The following is a 22834-nucleotide window of genomic DNA, read 5'->3' on the forward strand; positions in this document are numbered from 1 at the left end:
CCAGCTGTTTGGATAAGGATAGACCTGAACCCCATCTCCTCAGGAAGACTGCCATGCACTTTGTGAACACCCAGAGGGCTGCTGACATGCCAGATGGGAGCACGGCAAATTGGTAGTACACATGATTCACAATAAATCCAAGGAACCTTCTGTGTCTCTGAAAGATTGAAATATGAAAATAAGCATCCTTCAAATCGAGGGCAGCATACCAGTTCCCTGAATACAGGGAGGCAATGATGAAGGTCTTTTATGCTAGAAGTTGCTCGTGAGAAAGGTCCCTAAAGAGAGACGGGGGGTGGGGTGCGAAAGAGGGGAACAACTGAATTGAAGGGTGTATCCCAGTGTTATCTTGTGTGGCACCCAGTGATCTGAGGTAATATGGGCCCACTCCTGATAGAAGTGGGATAACTGGCCCACAAAAATTGGGGAAATCTGATCCACATGTTGTCCCCGAGTGTCCCCTCAAAAGGTCTGCCACCCCGCCGATTGTCTTGGGGAGCAGGCATTGAAGCAGATGAGGACTAGGGTCGAGGTCTTCTCTTGTAGCCCCTGCTCCTCCTCTTAATATAGTCCTGTCAGGAGTGGGGCGGGAAGAAGTGAGCAGCTGGTTGGGGCTTTTAGTGGTCCTAGAAAGGGCTGGTGTATGTAGCCCTAGGGACGTCAGGGTGGCTCTTGATATCTTGAGGCTGTGCATTTTGGTGTCTGTTTGCTCTAAGAAGAATGACATACTCTCAAAAGGGAGGTCCTGTAAGGTCTGCTACATCCCATCGGATAGACCCAAGGATTGAAGCCAAGAGCCTCTCCTCAAAACTGTCGAAGCCATTTATCAGGCTGCAGAATGTACCGTGTCCAAGGCTGCCTGTAGAGATGCCCTTGCCACAGATTTTCCCTCCTCAACTAGGGCTCTGAATTCACTTCTGGACTCCAGTGGCAATAGTTTCTTGAATTTTGCCATCAAGTTCCAAGAATTAAACTCCTAGCAACTCAGGAGCACTTGCTGGTTTGTAATCCTGAGCTGGAGGCCGCCTGTTGAATAGACTTTTCTGCCAAAGATGAAGAAGAAGAAGAAGTGAAGTTTTTTACCCACAAAAGCTTATACCCAAATAAATCTGTTAGTCTTTAAGGTGCCACCGGACTCCTTGTTGTTTTTCTGCCAAAGAGTCTAATTTTTTGGAATCTCTGGTCTTAGGAGTTGGACTTTGCTGATACTATTGCTCCCGCTCATTGGCCACTGATACCACCAGTGAGCCCAGTGGTGGATGGGTGTGAAGGAATTCAAACCCCTTTGCTGGAACAAAATACTTTTTCTCTATCCTTTTAATGGTTGGTTATAGGGATACTGGGGTCTGGCATAAGGCCTTGATGGGGTCCATAATGGCTTCGTTTAAGGGCAAAGCCACTCATGAGGGCCTGATGCAGCAGGAATATCCACCAGGGCATGGGAGGGCTCTGTAATCTCCTCTACGTACCCCCAGGTTTTGAGCTACCCTTTTGAGGAGCTCCTAGTGCTCCCTATAATCATCATTATACAGGAGGGTGCTATGTTTGTTCCCACCACTGCCTCGTCAAGGGAGAAGGAAGAGGAGGCCTGTACAGGCAAGGAGCACTGTTCCTCATTCTCAGCACTGGCTGGGTCTCACAGTGCTGGGTCTTGATATTTAGCTCAGTACTGGAACATGGTCCCTGTTCTGAGGGATGTGGTGGGGGCACTCCCTACTCTGAAACAACGGAGTAGGATCTCCTGGACTATGACCCCTCGACTGGTGGAAAGGCCCAGACATTCCAGAACAATCACTGTAATGACATTTGCCACTGCGCTGGTGGCCAGGCCGCTGGTGGAATGACCTGGCCCATGTCCACCATTGGGTAACACTGGCTGGAGCAGTGCTGGCTCCTGCAGGAGACATACAACTCTGCCTCTGAGTCAGACTCCGAGGACTCCCTTCCAGGTGACCAGGATGGAGCGTTGCTGACCTGTGCCAGTGAGCGGTGCTGGGAGGGAGGATACTGTGCCATCATGGTCATCATGGCCAGTTTTCCTTTTTGATGCCCGCGGTGCCGTGGGAGCTCTTGTCTCTGGTGCCGCCATTGACAGCTCCCGTACGGGGATGGTGGTGCCGGGAGCGATAATACCTCCCTCACAGCCTCAAACACCTCTGATGTGGATGGCATCAACAGAGTAGTTGGACTCCGATGGACCCTCCACCACGAGAGAGCCAAAGGTGTCGGACTCAATGGTGCCCTTTCCGGGGCTGGAGTCAACAGTACTAGCAAATTGCTGGCAACTTAGAGCAGCCTGGCATGGGTCACAGTCTGCCAGTGTCTCTGTGTCTCATGGATCTTGGGGTTGGGAATCGCCCCCATCTTCTTCTGCTTCTTTCTCAGCACCGGCAATGGAGAGCGGTGCCGAGAGTCCCTTACAGGAGCCATCTTCTTTGTCACCAGGGATGAGTGGTGCCAGGAGTCCTGAAAAGCAGAAGAAACATCCTTTCTAGGCACCAGAGAAGCAGAATGGCACTGTGCCGGGATGCTTCTTATTGAGGCCAAAGTACTCGGTTCTGAGTCGAAGTGGCTTGGCTCCAAGGGAGGATGAAGTGCCGCCACCATGAGGAAGAATTTAAGTCTGATGTCCTTTTCTCTCTTAGTGTGGGGCCTGAACCCTTTACAGATTCTGCAATGCTCCTGTATGTAGGCTTTCCCCAGACATTTGAGGCAGCTGGAACCCGGGGGGTCACTAACAGGCATAGGCTTGTGGCACGACTCACAAGGCTTAAACCCTGGAGACCAAGGCTTTCCCTGGTCCAAGGGGGTAGGTAACCCTGCTAGGCAGGGTACAGTAATCTAAATAACTGAAACTTAACCACTACAAATAATTATGTACGATGGAAGAACAAAATCCACTGAGAGGGGTACTTGTGGGGAAATGCAAGAACGAGCTGAAGTTCCAGCAACTGTCACAGGTGGTAAGAAAGGTCGGTAGAACCCTTTATAGTGACGCTATGAGCACACAACTCCAGGGGGCACCGAAGCCGACCTGACAGATACCACTGAGGGAAAAACTTTCCAGTGGCGGTGCTCGGGGTGAGCACACACCTACTTTGGAATGGACGTGGCAAGCACTTGAAGAATTAAAGGTAGCCATGTTTGTTTCTGAATTCCTGTAATTAAAATGCCATGTGCCCTTGAAATATGTTGAGAGGGTTGAACTAACTATCTGTGCCCTTGTGAACATATAAACATCTCAACAAAGATGAAAGACATTAGCTTTTCCTTTTGTGTTGCAATTAAAAAAAAGTTCTGAAATATTTTTGTGTATTCTATAGTTGTTGCATAACTAAGTGAAATTTTTAAAGGCTTAATTTTGAATCATTATCTATATGATATAAAGAGTCTTCAAGATTTATGTTGAATGATCTTAAAAGAATGAAAAAACATGTTAAGCATTATTTAATAATCACCCTGAATGAAAATACTGGGCTACTTAAACACATGCAGAAAACAAATTAGGTGGCAAGCTTTTCCTGGAACACTTTCTTCATTTTGCAATTTGCTAAATTAAAATAAATCTCAATTCATTTTTGTAAGATACAAAACAAGTTAAATACATTTTTATGAATGAAATCACAATTGTAATAAGTGTGATGGATAGCTGTGCTTGGTTTCTCTGAAGCTGGCATGTTCTGTCTGATTGCTCAGATTCCGTATCTTGGTGAAATGTAAATTTTGTGGTTAATTTAAGCATCAGCTTGATTATGAAACCACTTGGATATTTTATATGAAAAACTTTGATTTATACCAGCATTGTAACATGTGGTGGTTTTTTTTAAGAAATTTTTATCAAAATTTTCTTTTAATCTTTTACATGGATCACTCTAAAAAAATCTAGTTCAGGAATTAAGAAAGTTAACTTGAACTAACTCCATCTTTTCTATCCAATAGATACAGAAGTGGTGGAAAAACAAGCCAAAGAGGAAACAGTAGTGGAAAATGCAACTCCAGATTATGCTGCTGGCCTTGTGTCTACCCAGGTAGGACTTTAAGTTGCAGTGAAATTGTGCTGCATAATGCTGGGATATTTTATTCTAAAGGCTAGTTCTGTATCACCTTTAAAGCTTACCTCTAAGTGAATAATTATTTTGTAATGATTCCACAAAATATTGTTCTATTCTTGATGTCTTTTGCTAACCATGTACAATGCAGAATGAACACTTAAATGTGTTCTAGGAAAACTAGTGAGAGCTTTTAGGGTCAGTCTTCTCTTCTGAGGGTTAGAAGGGGATGCGAGGAGTTTGTGAAAGCCGAAAGGTGGATTATCATTGCAAGCTGCTAATTCTGTATAAACTTGGAATGACTGACAACATCTCAGGGAGTTTCTGGTGTTCTACGACTTATCTGCCCAGGGAAATTATACCAGTAAAAGGTAGGCTGTGAATTCAAACTGCACTAGTTACACCAGCATAAGTCCCTGTGTGGACACTGTTATACCAGAATAAGAGTTCCTTTTTCCAGTTTAGTTTATATTGCGTTGGAAGCCATTTAAGATAAGGCGCTCTTATTCTGGAGGAGTTCCTGATATATAATTATAGCAGTTAACTATAATTGGAAAAATCTCCCATGTAGATAAATTTTTAAGCAAGTGCCAAAAAAGAAAGCGCTAATGGAGAAATGACAAAGTTGACATTGTATGTAAAAGGTCAGAATTTCCATGCAGTCATGTTATATATGACTGCAAAACCATTGACTGTTTTACAGAAACTTGGCCCTCTGAACAATGAGTCTGCACTACCTTCTACAAGCTATTTGCCTGCAACCCCCAGCGTGGTTCCATCTTCCTCCTATATCCCAAGCTCCGAAGTGCAGCCAGGTAAAATAATCATTTTTGCTACTGGCACTTTATTAATACATTGGTTCTCATATATATTTTCGCTGCCATTCGTTTGTAATTACAAATGCAGGACAATCCTTCAACCCTCCCTGGTGCAAGTATTCTCACTGACTTCAACAGGACTATTTGTGTAAGGGTTGCAGGAGAAGGCTTGTAGTTTTTAGTAACAAAAGACATACCATTTACATTATTTTTAAAAGAAAATTCTTACTTTAAAAGTAGCTATGAAATCACTTTTAATTATAGATCTGACTAAGGCTAAGGTACTCTTCTCCCCTTAAATGGTTCGTTTGCTTGGTCTTTTTATAGGCAATCTGATTGCCTTGTGGACTAATGTACATTGTAAGCCATTAGCAATCTTTGGCCTGGGTGTGTGAAAGAGAGAGAGGTACTTTCTCAAGGGCTAAACAATAATTGTATAAATTATTAAAGGCTTACTACTTTAACGCATGGTGTTCAACCACAACCTATCTTTCTGTCCACACTCTCACCTTTTTCCTTTGCGTTTTTATGAAGGTCTATTAGGTACAGTTGAGTGCTTAAATTTTTCAAAAATCAAATTACATTCAATAATAGAAAATAGGGAAGGGTTAAAATAAGTGCAGAATTAACCATGGGATCAAAAGGTTTAACGTTCCTCCTCCCTCCCACACGCACAACGGAGCAAGGACTTGTCATCATACAGGTCTGTAAAATATCCAATACACCTAAATAATAGTGATTCGTTAAAGCACTTTGGGATAAATTCACAGTCAACAAAGAACTGACATTTCAATTATATGCAACATTCTTTACCCTGGTGCCTGTGTACAGATTCCTACCATAGCAATGTTTACTTTTCAGTTCAGGAACTTTGGCACAGTGGTCACTGCAGACGGGCACATGTAGAATTTACACAAGCTTGGCTCAGAAACAGAGTTCCAAATCTCTCAGAAGCCCTGTATAAATCTCTCTGGCTGCAGCTTGGCAGATCTGGAAAGTACATGGCCTGAAGCATCAGCAGTGTGAGCTGCTAGTGTTATTTTCTGTATTAGCGTTGTATCTAACTGCAGAAAAAACATCATGTGAAGTTCTGAGCCTTGCTAGTTGCATTTTATTTTTCCTTTCTAACTATTCCTTTTGGATCATGTGTGAAATCTGTATTTTGTAGCCAGGGAGTTTAACAGGGTCTTGTTTAATTAGAGTACATATAATGAAGACCAAATATTTTGGTTTACTATCATTGGAACTTGCATAGATCTCTCTCTTCCAAGAATCTTTAAATGTCTTAGACTGTCAATGTCCTTGTCAGATAGGTATTTTCTGTTTTACAGATGGAGAAAATGGGATACAGAGGTTAAGTGACTTGCCTGGGGTCACATGAGTTAATGCCAGACCCAGGGATAGAACTAAGAGATCCTAATTCCCAGTATTGTGCTTTCATTGGCAGAAAGGACTACCTCTCACGCTGTAATTAATACAAACCTCCCTCCTACTTTTATAGAATAAACATAAAAGCTTGCCAAAGGTTGTGTTTTCCAAGTGCCATGTCCATTAGCTTTAGTAAGTTGCATGTTCCTGGAGTTTTTAATAATATATCCTTATTTAAATGAATAAAGTATAATTCACTTTAGAATTACAGGGCCCCAAATTATGTGCCCCCTAGCAATTCTTATCAACCACTTTGTTCATGCAGTTCATAGTTAATCCTGTAATTCATTGTGGGTGGAAAAATTGGCTCCTAAAACTGGATGCACAGTTTACAAATTGGGCCACAGTAAACTGTGTCAAAAATACAAGTTATACCAGATTAAATGTCTTAAAGTGAAAAGTAGAGAACGATATGAACATTGAATTCTGGGGGCTTATTCAAATATACAGTCTCAATTATGCATATATTTTCTATTTCTTCATATCAACTGTCCATGAAATAAATAGGCAACCTATTTTTAGAGTGGCCCTCAAATTTACAAGGGGTGTGTACCCCATTCACCATTTGATTAACCCCTTCCACCTTTACCTATGCTTCAGTTGATCTACAAATCCTTGAAAACCTTAGATTTATAAAATTGTTTGTCTTACTTTTTGTCCTTTTCCCTTTTAATTTGTGGTGACCGTATCTCTTTATTTCATACACCCCTTATGGCTTTGAATGCCCTCTCTGGTTTTCACGGTCAAGGTTAAGAACCTCTTTCTTTAAATATTTTGTTTCATCGTTGTGGCAGGAAATATTTTAAATTGGTCAGTGCCATACTTTACATATTCAGGATCTAATTGCTTTATAGTTTGACCTGTTTTTTATGTAATAAAACAAACTGTGCATCTTGCATCACTCTGGCTATTAACAACCACCAAGAGGAAAGCTGTTAATGTGGTGTCTTGCTGAAATCCCAACTCATGCACTTACATTCTGCCAATTTTTTCTCCTCCTTTTGCCCTCTGTGCCCTCCAGTCTAGTTTCAGTTGAATAAGGTCATATTCGTTACTTCCTGCCCTAAATTGTTTATAATGATGCTAAGCTTTGTTAAATAGTAGAAGCATTTTCAATAGCCCCTAAGTCACTTAGGAGTCAGTGGGACTTAGGGGCTTTTGAAAATTTTACCCAGCTTCTTTGTTTAAGCCAAGAGTAAGCTGCATGTCATGGTAAGCTGAGTGATTCATAGATAGGTACAGTGTATAAAGCCTTGTGGGAATCTTCAAATGACAAGATTATAACTTGATAAATTGTAGAATCTGTGACTGGCTGTGGCTGATATCATTGTCTGAGATTTTCCACTAAAATGTTTTGAGTTCAAACTGGATTTGAAATAGTTACTGTGTGTGGTTTTGGGGTTTAATTGTACTAGTTGCTTATCCGCTTTGGGAGAGAAGGGAGAGTTCGTCTGTCATTCCAAGAGTAGGCCTCTCCAATAACCCTTTCCTTTTCAGTGGTCCTCTAAACCAGTGCTTCTCCAAGTCAGGCCGTCACTTGTGCAGGGAAAGCCCCTGGCAGTCTGGGCCGGTTTGTTTACCGGCCGCGTCTGCAGGTTCAGCCGATCGCAGCTCCCACTGGCCGCGGTTCGCCGGTCCAGGTCAATGGGGGCTGCGGGAAGTGGCGCAGGTACTGGCCGCCCTTCCCGCAGCCCCCGTTGTCCTGGAGCGGCGAACTGCGGCCAGTGGGAGCCGCGATCGGCCAGTAAACAAACTGGCCTGGACCGCCAGGGGCTTTCACTGCACAAGTGGTGGACCAGCTTTGAGAAGCACTGCTCTAAACAACAAGTGATCCAGGGACTGGATTTTAATTCTGTAATTCCTGTTGCTTAGCCTGTTTTTCAATCTGTCTTGTCAATATTCACTGACTGGCTGAGACTGGGAATTAATTCTGACTTCCTTTGAGAAGTTGCTTCTAATTTTTAGTTTGGATAATGAAACATTTCTCTAATCTCAGCTCCTGCATAATAGGTCTTCCTACAATAATTGTGCTATTCTTATAATTATGGAGTAGAAACTCAAAAATTTATAAAGCAGACTCCATTAAATACAAATTTGACTGCTAAATATAGTGCAACGCAGATTTGCCAGTTGGAAGTCCCGGAACTGTCTCCCATTATTGCTAAAGGGAATGCAGTGGAAAGAGAGAGAGAATGTAGTTTTTCAAATGTAATCTATAAATGGTCATTTAATCACATCACTAAAACGTGGCTCTCGAACTCTTGTCTGTCTGTATCTAGGTACTTTTAAAGGGCACTGCAGTATCTGAGACCCTTATCCAATTGCAGGTGTGGTTTTTTTTTTTTTAATTGTTATGTTTGTTCATGCAGCTGGATCTGTGCGAGAGGCCATACAGACTAACAGGCAACCCGAAGAGCCTACAGCTCCAAACACTACTCCTCTTCCTGCTCAGTTCAAACAACGAACACCCATGTATAACAGTAACTCAAATCCAGCTGCAGCCACACCTACTTCACCCCTAACACCTACTACACCTCCTGCCATTTCCCCTGCCGCACAACCTCCACAAGTAGCCCCCCAAACTCTGCAGCAGCCGCCACCCAAGAAAAGCCTTTCTCTCACGGTAAGTAATGTATCTGTAGATAAAAAGCAGTTTTCATTCAGGATCACAAATCTTTACTATTAACCTCAGTAGTATATTAATTCTTCTTTGATGGGTGGGCAAATGCTGGGTTTTGGCATTCAGGAGGCTGTGGAAAGTACATCTTTTAACCAAAGAAAACAGAAGTGCTCTGCCATCTAGTTAACATTGCTATTGGATGTTTTCATGTGTCTTGTGATTTCTATCTGTGCAAACATAATGGTTCAGTAAGATAGATTTCTTTACTCGATTTCCTTGTTTAAGTTTAAAAAACAACAAAACTTGTCATTTGTGTTTCATAACAGTACATGGTCCCAGTGAGGTTGTTACAGTCACACATTGAGACAAATGGGGTGAGGGATGGGGGTGTGTTTCCACCATAACTGGTACTCATGTTTGTCTGAAGAGGACTTATAATATAAACTGACACAGATGGCAGTGACTGTACAGTGGAAGAAGATAGCAATTGATCGTCCTAAAGTGAAAGTTTTGAATGAGTGTCTGACATTTCCTGCATTTTACAATATCTGACCAAATTGCTGGACTACATCTCTTTTCTGATGCTGATTAAGGTCACGATCCTGTAAACTCTAATGCACATGCCTGAAGTTAAGTACATGAGTAGTCCCAGGTCATAGGGTTCTAAGGCCAGTAGGCACCATCAGATTCCTAGTCTGACATCCTGTATGTCACAGACCACCAACACCATCCAGCAGCTGCACGCTAAACCCAACAACTAAACTTAGATCAAAGTATTACAGCCTACAAGGGGACCAGACTATTATGTGCCACAGGCAGAATGGGAGGGACTGAGGTGCATCAATACTCAAGGCCCCTGCAATGGAAGGGAAATGGTTTAAGTGAGAGAGACCCAGATAATCCGGGCAAGTGACGTTTCATGCTGCAGAGGAATGCCAGACAGAGAGACACATTCTCTCTCTAACCTGGGGGGAAATTCCTTCTTGACCCCACATATGGCAATCAGTTAGATCCTCAGCAAGAACCAGCCAGCTAAACATGTGAGAGGGGAAAATGTTCAGTACCACCTCAGAGCACAGGCCTGCCCCCATCCAGTGTCCCACCTCCAGCTGTGACCCCCTCTGATGCTTCGGAGGTAGGAGATCAAACAAAACCGAGTATATTGGGGGTTGGGAGCTGGAATTCCTTCCTGAACCCTGTAGGTGACTGGCTGAAGCCCTCAAACATGAGCTTTTAAGTCTTCAGTGTTAAGTTAAGCATGTGCATAAGTGTTGGAAGAATCATGGCCTTAAGAAAGGGTTGTGTGACCTTTTATTTTTTATTTTTTTTCCCCCTTCTTTTCAATGATTTTGCTATATTAAGTCTCTCTCAAAAAAAAATCTCTTTAATGGAAGCTGTCCCAGCAGCAGCCCCATGGCCTGCCAGTCTGGGTAGGAAGAATCTGTAACGTCACAAAAGGGATGGAAGAAGCAGATGCTCCTGAACATCCTCAGTGATTTTTTTCATTCACATAAAATTTTAACACTTTGTTCCCTTGCCACCTGTGCGCACACACACAAGTCAGCGAAGCGGACTCTTCCCTCTCCATATAAAGAAATTCTTCAACACATGGGGTTTTTTTTTCCGCCTTAAACTTTTACAGCAGAAGCAGCTGAAGTTTGAAATGTGTTGGTGTAGTCCTTAAGGAAAAGAGGAGTGGAGGTGTCCCTGGGAGGTCTGTGCTCTGTCACAAAAAGTGACTGCCTTAAAATTGTGTGAAAATGGGGCTTATGATGTGAACTCTTTTGCAACCTCAACAATGTGTGCCACTATGTGCCTGTTATGAAAAGGAATGAGAGGACTTCTTTTCTGTAAGAATAAAGATCGCCAGGTAGCCTGTGTCTTATCTTTGGATGTTGAATGTAACTTACTGTGCTCTTCAGTAGCACTTTCTCCACTGAAATGTACACTTGCTTTAATATGTTGCAGAGGGAGCAAATGTATGCCGCACAGGAAATGTTCAAGACTGCAAACAAAGTTACCAGGCCAGAAAAGGCTCTTATCCTTGGGTTCATGGCAGGATCCAGAGGCATGTATTACAACTAGCGTTATTTTGGGGACCAGTAGATGCTATGAAGCACCACTAAAATGTAAACATGTGCTGCTTTAGTGATAATCCGGGCAGGATCTTATTTTATGGCTTAAATGTAAAAATTGGGAGGAGCAGGGAAAGTGTCTGTTCTAAAGGTATGGAGTGCCTCACTGCGCTTTCTTGCAACAGCTCAACTATTCAGTTGCCCCTACAACAATGCATGGCATGGCTATGTCAACATACCAGCTGAAGTCTAAAGTCTTGTGAGTGGTGGTTGGAGGGGTGCTGACATCTGACTGCTCTGACAAACTGTATTTTTGTAGTTATAAAATGTGCCCTTCAGGACATGCACATACTTCAGTAAATAACACATAACCATAATACCATTGCTCGTACACAAGTATGCGGTGGACCTCAGGGGGCACCCACCCCTACAGACCAAACTAGTCCACACTCTCGTCAGGTGAAAATACTTGTGAATAGGCCTTGCGCTATGCTTGGAAGGTCAGTGAGAGTGGGTGCTGTCAGACTAGGATGAGGAGGGAGCTCAAGAGTACAGAGCCTCTTCACCAATTCTTTAATGTTTTAAATGTAGCAAATATTGACTCAAGCACATCAGGTGACCTCAAATGCTATGATAAATCTCAGGGAGAGCAGGCCTGGTCCTAAGGTATACGGGGCTTTATAAACCAAAAGTTAACTCCTTGGATAGTACCCAGAAGAGAATTCAGTGCCGCTGCAGTTCTTGAGAACTGATGCAGTTGTCCGTGAGCTAACTTCACCTCCTGCACCAGGTGTAACTTCTGCCTTAGTACATAAGGCTCTCATCCCCATAGTGTGAGCATTCTGAAGCGTAGCCCATGTAGAATGCATTACAGTAATCCTGTCTCAAGATGACAAAGGTATGAAATACTGCGGTGAGGCCTGGATTTGAAAGAAAGTCTTGTGCACCTTGCCAGGCACAGGGGAGGAAAGTGCTCTTGGTCCTAGACTGCTCCTGGGATTCCAGGAACAAGAGGCTCCCTGTGGACCAGACTCAAGAAGTACAAACCTACCATAATGTTTCTTAAGAGATTCAGTAACAACTGCGGACCAAATCAAGTTTAGAATCAGCCAACTCATGTAGAGTGCGTCAGTTGTACAAAATGGCATTCGTGTGTAGAGCACCTCCAAACTGAGCTTCATGGACAATTTTTGCAATGCTAGAGTTATTATATATCTATAATAGGATGCAAACTATTTGGAGATGTATATTCTGTAGTGATACCTGACCTTTACAACCGAGTTGGTTAAGTGGCTGCAAATGACATGACCATATTTCTTAGCTTCTATCTGTATTATCTCACATTTATGCCATGAATTGAACATGTAATATTCTTCCTACTGGTGGTACTGCAGTGTTGGTTTGAGAGCGGTTTTCACTGAAGCAGTGTTCATCCCATCTTCCAAAACAAATGAAATCTGTTAAGATTTGCAGCAAACTGTGTGTGTTAGCACTATAATAATTTACTTAGTTTTCTAAAGCTTAAAGCTTAACTGACATTAAGCTCCCAAAGATCTCTTCATTAAGCCAAATCATTACCTGCAAAAATAAGAATGACACTGAAAGTTTTGCAAACACTGTTTCCCCCCGCCAGTTACCTTGCTACATCCTTAGTTTGGTCCCTCGGGGTTCAGTTCCCTTTGTTACACTTCATGAACTCAAACCATGATCTGTGAAAGCATGTGGCTTCCTGCTTTGTTCCAGGTGCTAGTGATACTGTAGCTCGTCAAGTTTTTGGTTTCCTCCTCCCTCTGGCCCTGGCAGATCCAAAGCTTTTCCTTACCCTTTAATTTTGCTAACAGGCTGTGTTGAAAAATGTCTTAACTTGCAGTTTGACTATTTTTTTATTCTCGTCTCCACAGAGAATCCTTGCCAAGAGCAAGGCGACATCATTCAGATTAAACTTAGCGAGCATACAGAAGTTTTACCAAAGGCCGATGGCACTGGGAGCACCACCATGTTAGTTGACACAGTCTTTGAAATGAACTATGCTACGGGCCAGTGGACCAGACTCAAGAAGTACAAACCTATAACTAATGTTTCCTAAGAGATTCAGTAACAACAAACTGCGGACCAAACCAAGACTAGAATCAGCCAGCTCCTGTAGAGTGCGTCAGTTGTACAAAATGGCATTCGTGTGTAGGTTTCTTATTCCCTTCCAGAAGACACATTTTGGCTATCCAAACTAACTGGGCTCAGGTGAATGCAGTATGAAGATACTGTCAAACTGACAGATTTTTTTTTTTTTTTAAGGTGGCGGGAAAGTTAACATTTGTTCTGTGATTCAAGGTGCCAGAAATTGAGATCACAGCTGAAAATTTGCTTTTCGCTTTGAGAGCATTTCAGTTCCAAGCACTGAGGAAAGGACAATTACAGAATCACAGTTTACTGCTAAGCAAGGGCACAGATTTTATTGCAGAAATATTTACTTGGACTACATGGGTTCCATCTACATATGGACACTTGCACCACCACAGGTATTTGCAGTTATTCCTGCAATTTAATTGCAGTAAATCTAACTACTGCGAGTGGTAGATGTCTAATGGCACCCACTGTGTGTTTAGCTTGTCTTTTCCAGGGTCATAGGGTGGGTTTGAGAAGCTTTGTTAATCTTGCTGTATTGCGAATATTAATGCCCAGCAAGAGTTAATTTGTAATCAATTGAGATGGAGGGGAACTGAATATCTTAACCTTTTATGCAGCAAAATTTATAATTTTCTTTAGTGTCAAACTTAAGATTGCCAAAAAAAATTCCCACCTTGCTTATGGGCTGCTTAGGGATTATAGCTCTTTGCTACCACGTGAGGTGCACAGTGGAGATTAATCTCTGGGTCTTGTACAGCAGGCCCCCTGGGCAACATACCTTTCTCTTGTTCTGTGCTTACATGCCTCTCAAGAGCAGTTGAGTGTTACGGCAGTCTTAAGAGTTGCTCTTCCAGCCACAAAGTGAGTTACTGTCCCATCTGTGACATTCACATCTGTGAATGTGGAAGGTTAGCGAGACTGCCTTTATGGCAAATTCTGGATTTTTTTTTTTTTTTTTCCCCTTTTCTTCTTCAGTGCAAGTTTCACTAAGCAGCCACTGGGCACTTGATGATCAAGGCCTGGGCTACACACAGTTTTTGTACTGGCACAACTGTTGGGTGTGAGTTTCTTGAACACTGATCTAGTTATACCAGTACAACCTCTAGCATGAATGCGGTTATACCAGCATAAAGGGGTCTTGTGCTTGTATAGCTTATTTCCTTTCCCATACAGGAATAGCTATACCGTACATGCACACGTACCAATAGAATTGTACCAAACTAGGAGGATTGTACCACTTTAACTGAACTGGTACAGTTAAAGCAGTACAACTTGTGTGTAGACCAGGCGTAAGTAGTGACTTCTGAATTTGGCCCTTAATGGAGACTTGCGTTAAATGTTCATGTTTAAATTTCTTTCAGCCAATCTCATGTGTGGGGTTGCACTTGCCTGGGAAAGCAATGCTGGGGAGGGAGAAGTACAAAGAAGTCACATAGCATTGTGTGAGACTGACATGGGGCCTTGTGATGACTCAGGGTTGGTCTTAAAAAGGAATGTTAATCTGTGACTTTTAGGCCAACACAAGATCTTTTTCTTAGATAAAAGCAAATATCCCCTAAGTGATACGTCTGTTTGCCGACACGGCCTATAGATACTGTCATTTAGATTTTTATATTGGGCATTTTTATTTTCAGATTATCCAGCTATGTGCCTATCAGAACAGGGCGAGCATTAATGAGGAAATGTATTTACAACATTTTATTGTGATTTGATCAAAAGTATGTATATTTGCTCCAACAAAATTAAGGTCCAGAATATCCTAAATTAACTATTCTAACCACTTAGTGGTTGAGTTGTACTGATGGTACCTGCATGGATCTTCCATTATCATGAAGGAGTTGTGTGCATATATCAGTGAGAGAATGGGACTCCTCAGCATAACTGTCACTCTGGAAAGTGCCCTCTACTTAATTACTCCATTTCTGCAGTGAGGTAGACTATTTTCCAACTGATACAAATCAGCCAAACAAGCAACAGGAACAAGTTAAGATGAGTGTTTTAGTTTTCAGAATGAATTCACTATAAGGTGCATTCACAATGGTTATAACTTCTTTGACTTAATACATTACAAGTGAAGGGCTAAAGTCAGAGTATGAAAGAAGTATTTGTCTTTTTAAAAATGTGTAAGGAATAAATTGCATTCCTTTTCAATCTCGTTTGCTTTCAGGTTTTAAAATAGTCCATGTGATAACTAGTTTTCTATAAACTAAACCAGTGTGACACTTCGGTCTTAACTGCTACTGCTTTAATACATTTTGTCTTCTGCTAATTAGAAATTTAATCAGAAATTAGATGAGGGGTTTGTTCTGTTTTATAAGAATCAGTGTTTAGAGGACTGGACACCTCAGGGGATGTGCACTCCCATCCCAAGTTACTGGTTCAAAACTCAGCCCCGTTTGGTAGTGATCAGAAGCTGTCATTTGATGGCTCTTCAATTTACATGAGATGAGTTGAGGTTCTCAGTCCAGTGTCTAGTGGACATATGTCCACATCCCCAAAATTCAGCTATCAGGAGCAAGGACGAGGACTGCATGGGCAAGGAGATGCCCCCTCTAAGTAGTCCCTCCAGAACTCAGTTGACGCATTAGAATGAAGCAGGATGGGGGAAACTTACGCTGCTGCTACCTGCTCTGTACTTACTGTATTGATGGACAGACTTCACTCTCCAAGCCTATTCAGCTAAGACTAGTCATATGCACTAAACCCATTAGTTTTTAAATAATAACAAAATATTTTAAATTCATTCTCACTAGAACTGAGACAGTTAAACATTGCTAAAATAATTAGCAGTCTTATTTTTAAATACAAAAGCTTCTTTCTCTTGTCTGGATCTAGCCCTAAGGACTGTAAATTTATTTCAACTAGCTCTGTGTATCTAGTGTCCTTTTAAAAAACAAAAAATGAAATGACAGTAGCCATTTAAATGTTTTTAGAATCCTTACACTGAGAAACTAAACTACATGGAGAGCCCTGCATCATAGCTTGGAAACACTGAACCAGTGCTTTGAGAAGAGTACAGCTAGTGCCAGACAGCTCAGGAAACAGCAAAGCAAGCACTTGAATTCCTGTATATTACTTAATCTTTATTTTACAAAGCCCAAATCTGACTTCTTGAGCTTGATATTCTTTGTCTTAACTTTTCAGTCATTTAGATGCTAGGTGGATTTTGTACATGAGGCTCAGCAGTGCATTGCAAAGCTAAACAGAACCCAAGTTAACTCTAGAATGATGTGCTGAAGCCCTCACTAACTAGGTGTGGGAGGTGCGCACGTTGTTCAGGGCTAACGTTCTTAAAATCAGTTTTCTTGTTTCCCTTTACTGTAGCCCGACATTCTAGGCCCTAGTCTGTGAGCCAGAACTTCACATATGCATTGTGGGGCAGCTTCAGCAAACGAATGCCCTGGGGAATTTTACGCTGGGAGCAAGAAGGAGACCTCTTGTCTTTTTTTTTAAGGTTGCGAAAGCCCTCCCAGCCTGGTTACTGAGGGGCCACTCAGAATTAGTTTCTTATTTAGGATTCTAAGGTGAAGTATAGGATAGAAACAGGTAACATGGCTCCTTTCTCTCCCCCTAGCTTTCATCTCTTCTGAGGTGAGGAAACACCTTTTCCTGACAAAGCATTCTCAAGTAATTCCCATCCAACCCCCCAAAACACTGCCCAGTTCTTAGGATGACTAACTCTGTAGTTCTGGATCAATGCCCTAAGGGTTCTCAGTTTTTATTTGTAGGTTTGCTATTAACCTTTCAGTCAAATGAAATAGGATGCTGGATGTGATGGGGAAAATCCTCTTTGGAGTAGTTAATAAAATAGGCCCATGTGAAGTTGCTAATTTCCCCCACTTAATCACATCAAAGTGCAGACCACTTACATAGAAAGAAGCAGCTTGATACTTTGACATTGTAGAGCTTGAGGTTGGCTCGCACTTTCATAGCAAGATCTGACTAGAAAAAAGACTGAAAAATGTTAAGCCAGAGCCCACTGGGAATCTGGTGCCTTTAACAAGAAATGTCATTTTGTAAAATGTTACATCTATTCTATAGCATAGCCCATATGTTTTCTATTGTTTTTTGTACAGTTGTAAATTCAAGATCTTCTGTCTCCGGGTACGTATTTTCAGTGTACTACAGTCTGTATAATAAAAGTTTAGATTTTCTAAAGAAACTGTAAGGTCAGTTTTTACAATCTACAATGGCATCTTTCTACATCTTGAACTAACTGTTGAGCTAATAGTGTGTAGTAGCTGCCTGACAAAGTGATCTTGTATCACGGTGCATATATATAGCCCAGCTTTAAAATAAACTCACTGGATTATTTATAGTACTTTATGTAGTTACATTCTTTAAAGTTAGTTCAGGTCAACTTTACTATATAGAACTACACGCAGGATAGGTTGCAGTTGTTAAGATGACACTTGGGCCTAGTTTGGGTCACTGCTTGTTAATGAGATTGACAGTAGTGAATCCTGTCAATAATCTTTGTGTCTCAATCATGACCATTCTCTGAAGAGCCATGTGGGTCTGAGATGAAAATATTTCAGACTCGTAGGACTGGAAGGGACCTCAAGAGGTCATCTAGTCCAGTCCCCTGCCCTCATGGCAGGACTAAGTATCATCTAAACCATTCCTGACGGGTGTTTGTCTAACCTGCTCTTAAAACATGTTGACTTCAAAACAGCTGTACCCCTCCTTGTGCTCAGGAGGTTCAATTTTAATACACTGCCCTCTTTGTACAGCTTACTGCAGAGTAGCTGTACCAGCATCTTCAGAATGACCAGTATGTTTGCTCCCTGAGTTGAGTAGCAGAGACGTTCTGCTCCCCCTGCATTCTTAACAGCAGCTGCGATTGGCTCAGTGGGCACTGTTACTGTTTCACATTCTAAATGATGTGGCTCCTTTTTAACTGTCTAGGTTCTTAAATCAGCACCAACCACTTTGCCCTGACTGGTGCTGTATCAGGTGGGACACCGCTCACCCTTTAGATTTCCTACAGTCATACCCTAGATATAGTAAGCAATCATGGCTTTGCTCGGGTGTGTAACTTTCTACCACCTCCCTAATCCAACAATACAACCTATACCACAGAGTTAAAAATAAACATAAAGTGTTTGTTTCAAAGTTGTTTATTTAAATGGTTGCTGGCAATTTCTTTACCTAATCCTACCCCATACCCCCCCTCCTTCCCCCCCCCGTTAGAAGGCCTATAGAACTCTAAGAAGCCTGCTGGTGGACCTGTAATAGATTTATTAAAGCAGGGGTGGCCAACCTGAGCTTGAGAAGGAGCCAGAATTTACCAATGGATGTTGCCAAAGAGCCACAGTAATACATCAGCAACCCCCCCCATCAATCCTCTTCCCACCCCCCAGCACCTCCCACCCACTGGGGGGGCTCATCAGGGGTCCAGGTGTAGGCAGGGGTAGGGCTAGTAAGGATGAGGGTTCAATGGGTCTGCTTAATAGGGGAGCCCCAGCTGCTGCCAAGGGGATACCACATGCTGGTTCCCCCCCCCCCCCCCCCCCGTGGTTCCCCCATCCCCTTTTCTTCTCCATCCCCCACCCCTCAGTCCCACATTCCCCTCCCCCTACACTATTCTACCCCCCTTCCTTCCCCACTGCCTCTTCCCCTCACCCCCCTTCCCTCATTTCCCCCCCCCCTTTCCCAGCTCCACCATGGCCACTCACTGTTGCACAGAAAACAGGAAGGCTCCCAGCACGCAGAAGGGGAGCACGACTGGCACTAGGACCCAGCAGGTGGCGTTCAGCTGCAGAGTCAGCAGTGCCCACTCGCAGCCTCCTTCAGGTGGGCAGCTCTGCACTTGCAGAAATGGGGGGGGGGGGAAGGGCAGTGGCACATAACCCCATATACGCCCCCCCCCATGCATTGCCTGTGGTTGGGGGGCAATCCCCCCAAAAACTGCACCCATGGTTGCCCCCTTATCCCAGCTCAGCACGTCTTCCCTTTACTTCCCTGCCATTTTCTGCAGGGGTGCAGTCACGCAGAATCCCCCCAGGAGTATCTTACTGATTGAAACACTCCTGACAGTGCAGTGCCATCATCTGGTCACTTGGGCAGGTGCAGCAACTTGATTTAAAAAAAAAATTTTTTTTTTTTTAACCAAAAATCACAGCTCCTATGTAAGCTAGCAGAATTGCACGGTCCTCTGCTTTCTGCAACAGAAGGGGTCAAGTCTGAAACGCTCTTCTCAGAGGCTCTATGCCCTAAAGAGACAAAGGCCTGCACCAACCATCCCCATAGGGAAGCAGCTCCAAGATTCAGCGCCAGTGGTAACTCACTTGCATTTTCAACAGCACACTTTTCTCATAATTTACTTTTATCCCTTTGGTCCAGGTCTACGTTAGGAAAATATTTTAAATATTTTCTATGAAGAATTAACTGACTGGGGTTGTTAACAATAGGTCAGCTAAATCAATTGTTAAAAACTTAGGTTTTTCTTCGGGTGTTAATCCCTATGGGTATTCACCGTGGGTGCATGTGTGCTCTGTATGCCCAAGACCAGAAATTCTTCAACAGCTGTGCCTGGTGGTCCATGCCAGCATTTTCTTGTGCTCCAAGCAGGGCTGGCTCTAGGCACCAGCTTGGCAAGCAGGTGCTTGGGGTGGCCACTTCGGAGAGGGGCGGCAGGTCCAGCTATTCGGCGGCAATTTGGCGGACGGTCCCTCACTCCCGCTCGGAGCGAAGGACTTCCTGCCGAAGTGCCGCCGCAGATCGCTTTTTTTTTTTTTTTTTTTTTTGGCTGCTTGGGGCAGCCAAAATCCTGGAGCTGGCCCTGGCTCCAAGTGAGGGTATAAAGGCAGCATAGACCAACCGCCTCTGCAGTTCCTTTTCCACTGCTCACCATCTGGGCCAGAACCTCCTGTGTCTGTTTTTCTACTCTGCAGAGTTCTGCTCTTTGAATCTGTAAATAATTTTTAGTTGGGATAGTTTAGTTTTTAGTGCTCTTGATTTAGTCCTAAATGGAGCAGAGGATCTGGTTCAGTCCAAGAGGTGAATGTAATTGAACCGCTCGGTAATAGTGACCATAATGTGATTTAAATTTAACGTTGTAGGGGGTGAAATACCATAACAGTAGCATTTAACTCCAAAAAGGGGAACAACACAAACATGAGGCAGCTAGTTCTATGGAAATTAAAAGGAAATAGTCACAAGAGGGCAATGCCTGCAAGCTGCATGGAAACTTTTTAAAAAACACCATCAATAGAGGCTCAACTATTTGTATGCCCCCTGGTTAAACAGAGTAAAAGAGGTGGTTAGAGACAGAGACATCTTTAAAAATTGGAAATCAAATTGAAAGAAGAAAACTCTTGCAAGCCAAGTGTAAAAATAGAACTAGAAAGGCCAAAAAAGAATTTTAAGAACAACTAGCAAAAGACACACAATAACAGCAAATTTTGTTCTAAGTACATCAGAAGGAGGAAAGTCTGCCAAACCATCAGATCATCAGGGCCAATTGATGATCAAGCTGCTAAAGAAGCCATTGCAGAGAAGCTAAATGAATTTTTTGCATCAGTCTTCACTGATTACAGGCCAGTGAGCCTTACTATAAGTTTCAACCAATTTGCCAGTACTGAAGTTAAGATCAGAATGATCAGACATGTAGATGAACACAATATGTTGGGAAGAGGCAACATGGCTTTTGTAAAGAGAAATGCTTCCCCTAGCTATTAGAATACTTTGAAAGGGTTAGCAAACGTGGACAAGAGTGATAGTGTACTTGGACTTTTAGAAAGCTTTTGACAAGGTCCCTCACCAAAGGCTCTTAAGCAAAATAGGCAGCCATGGGATAAGAGGGAAGGTCTTCTCATGGATCAGTAACCGGTTAAAAGACCGGAAACAAAGGGTAGGAATAAATAGTCAATTTTCAGAATGGAGAGAATTGTGGGGTCCCCCAACGATCTGCACTGGATGTGAGCTGTTCAACATATTCAGAAATGACCTGGAAAATGGGGTAAGCAGTGAGGGGGCAAAGTTTGCAGAAGGTGCAAAATTACTCAAGAGAGTTGAGGCCAAAGCTGACTGCAAAGAGTTATAAAGGGATTTCACAAAACTGGGTGACTAAGCAAGAAAGTGGCTGATGAAATGTAATGTTGATTAAATGCACAATGATGCATATTGGAAAACAATCTCAATTATATATACAAAATGATGGGGGTCTAAATTAGCTGTTGCCACTCAAGAAAAAGAACTTGGAGTCATTGTGGATAGTTCTCTGAAAACATCTGTTCCATGTGCAGCAGAAGTTTAAAAAAAAAAAAGCTAACAATGTTAGGAACAATTAGGCAAGAAATAGATAATAAAAGAGGAAATATCTGCCACTATATAATTCCCTGGTATACCTTGAACATTGTCTGCAGTTCTGGTCATGCCATCTTAAAAAAAGAGATATTAGGATTGGAAAATGTACAGAGAAGGGCAACAAAAATGATTATGGTATGGAACAACTTTCATATGAGGAGAGATTAAAAATACTGAAAAATGTCTAAAAGGCATCATATGGACATCCCCTCTGGTTTCAAAACCAGCCCCGGTCTGGGATCTGAACTTCAACCGCTTTGCTTTCATGAGACCACCATTTGAACCTTTACCTTCTTGTTCCCGCCTGCGCCTGTATTTCAAAGTCACCTTCTTGACAGCAATTACCTCTGTTAGAAGGGTTGGGGAGCTCTGAGCCCTTCGGGCAGACCGACCTTACACAATTTTCCACAAAGACAAAGTTTTGTTGTGACTGCATCCAAAGTTCATACCAAAAGTACCTTCTGAACTTCACCTTAACCAGCCTGTTCACTTTCTGGGGTTTTACCCTTAGCTTCACCACAGCATGTAGGAGACAAGACTCCATTCTCGGGACATGCGCAGGGCTCTAGCCTTCTACCTGCATGGAACAGCAGCACCCTTCTGGAAGTCTCCAAGGTTGTTCACTGCTATTGCCGAAAGAATGAAAGGGTAATTGATCTCCTTTCAAAGGCTCTCTAGGTGAATTTCCTCCTGCATTATCCTTTGCTATGATCTGATAAAAAACCCTCCTCCTGAAACTGTCAGGGCCTATTCTACAAGCGCCCAAGTGGCATCCGTAGCTTCCTTACAGTATATCCCCCTCTTTTAGATATGCAGAGCAACTACTTGGGGCTTCATGCACACCTTTACCAGGCAAGCTTTGGCTGCCAGTCCCTCCTTTGGCTCAGAGATCCTCCACTCTGTAGTACTGCATGTTTCCTGACACCCTCCCCCTCAACGAACACTGCTTGGGAGTCAACCCATAGTGAACACTCCTAGGGATCAGCACTGGAAAAAGGAAGGAAGGTTGTTCACATGATAGTAACTGGAGTTATTTGAGATATGTGGTCCCTATTGGTATTCACCGCTCACCCTCCTCCTTCTCTGCTCGGGTCATCACGGGATTTGAACTGGAGAGGCATTTGGTCCATGCTGCCTGTTATGCCCTTGGTTGGGAGTATGAGGAGGCACAGAGGCAACCTGCAGATACAGCTATTGAATAATTTCCAGTCCAGGGCGCAGAGAGCACATGGGCACCCCAAGGAGAATACCACAGAGAGAACACATCCGGAAGAACTCCAGTTCCGTAAGGTAAGTTACATTCCTTTTAAACATGATAAAATTTCCTAAATGAAGACAAGGCCTTGAAATCAAATTGACTAACTCTTAGCATAGCCCTTGTTGTGCTGCTCAAGATCGTGTCATTTGGTT

The 22834-nt window shown here is 42.8% G+C and overlaps 1 protein-coding gene across 2 annotated transcripts in view; it reads left to right on the plus strand.

Moving 5' to 3' along the window:
* The window catches only part of NELFA (negative elongation factor complex member A), a 45238-nt gene that overhangs the window by 21301 nt on the left and 1103 nt on the right, over positions 1–22834 (plus strand). Inside the window, exons 7-11 of one of the 2 annotated variants that reach the window (XR_004645854.1) lie at positions 3940–4028; positions 4753–4864; positions 8665–8918; positions 10884–10983; positions 12892–13506. Coding sequence is in view for 1 of the 2 variants with exons in the window: in XM_034771583.1 (XP_034627474.1) it covers positions 3940–4028; positions 4753–4864; positions 8665–8918; positions 10884–10983; positions 12892–13076 (740 nt within the window). In the remaining variant the exon portion in view is untranslated. Of the gene's footprint in view, positions 1–3939; positions 4029–4752; positions 4865–8664; positions 8919–10883; positions 10984–12891; positions 17273–22834 lie in introns of those variants that run through there. The other variant, XM_034771583.1, reaches the window with a different exon arrangement.

The sequence above is a fragment of the Trachemys scripta genome, chromosome 5 (genome assembly GCF_013100865.1).
Source record: "Trachemys scripta elegans isolate TJP31775 chromosome 5, CAS_Tse_1.0, whole genome shotgun sequence".
NCBI lineage: Eukaryota > Metazoa > Chordata > Testudines > Emydidae > Trachemys > Trachemys scripta.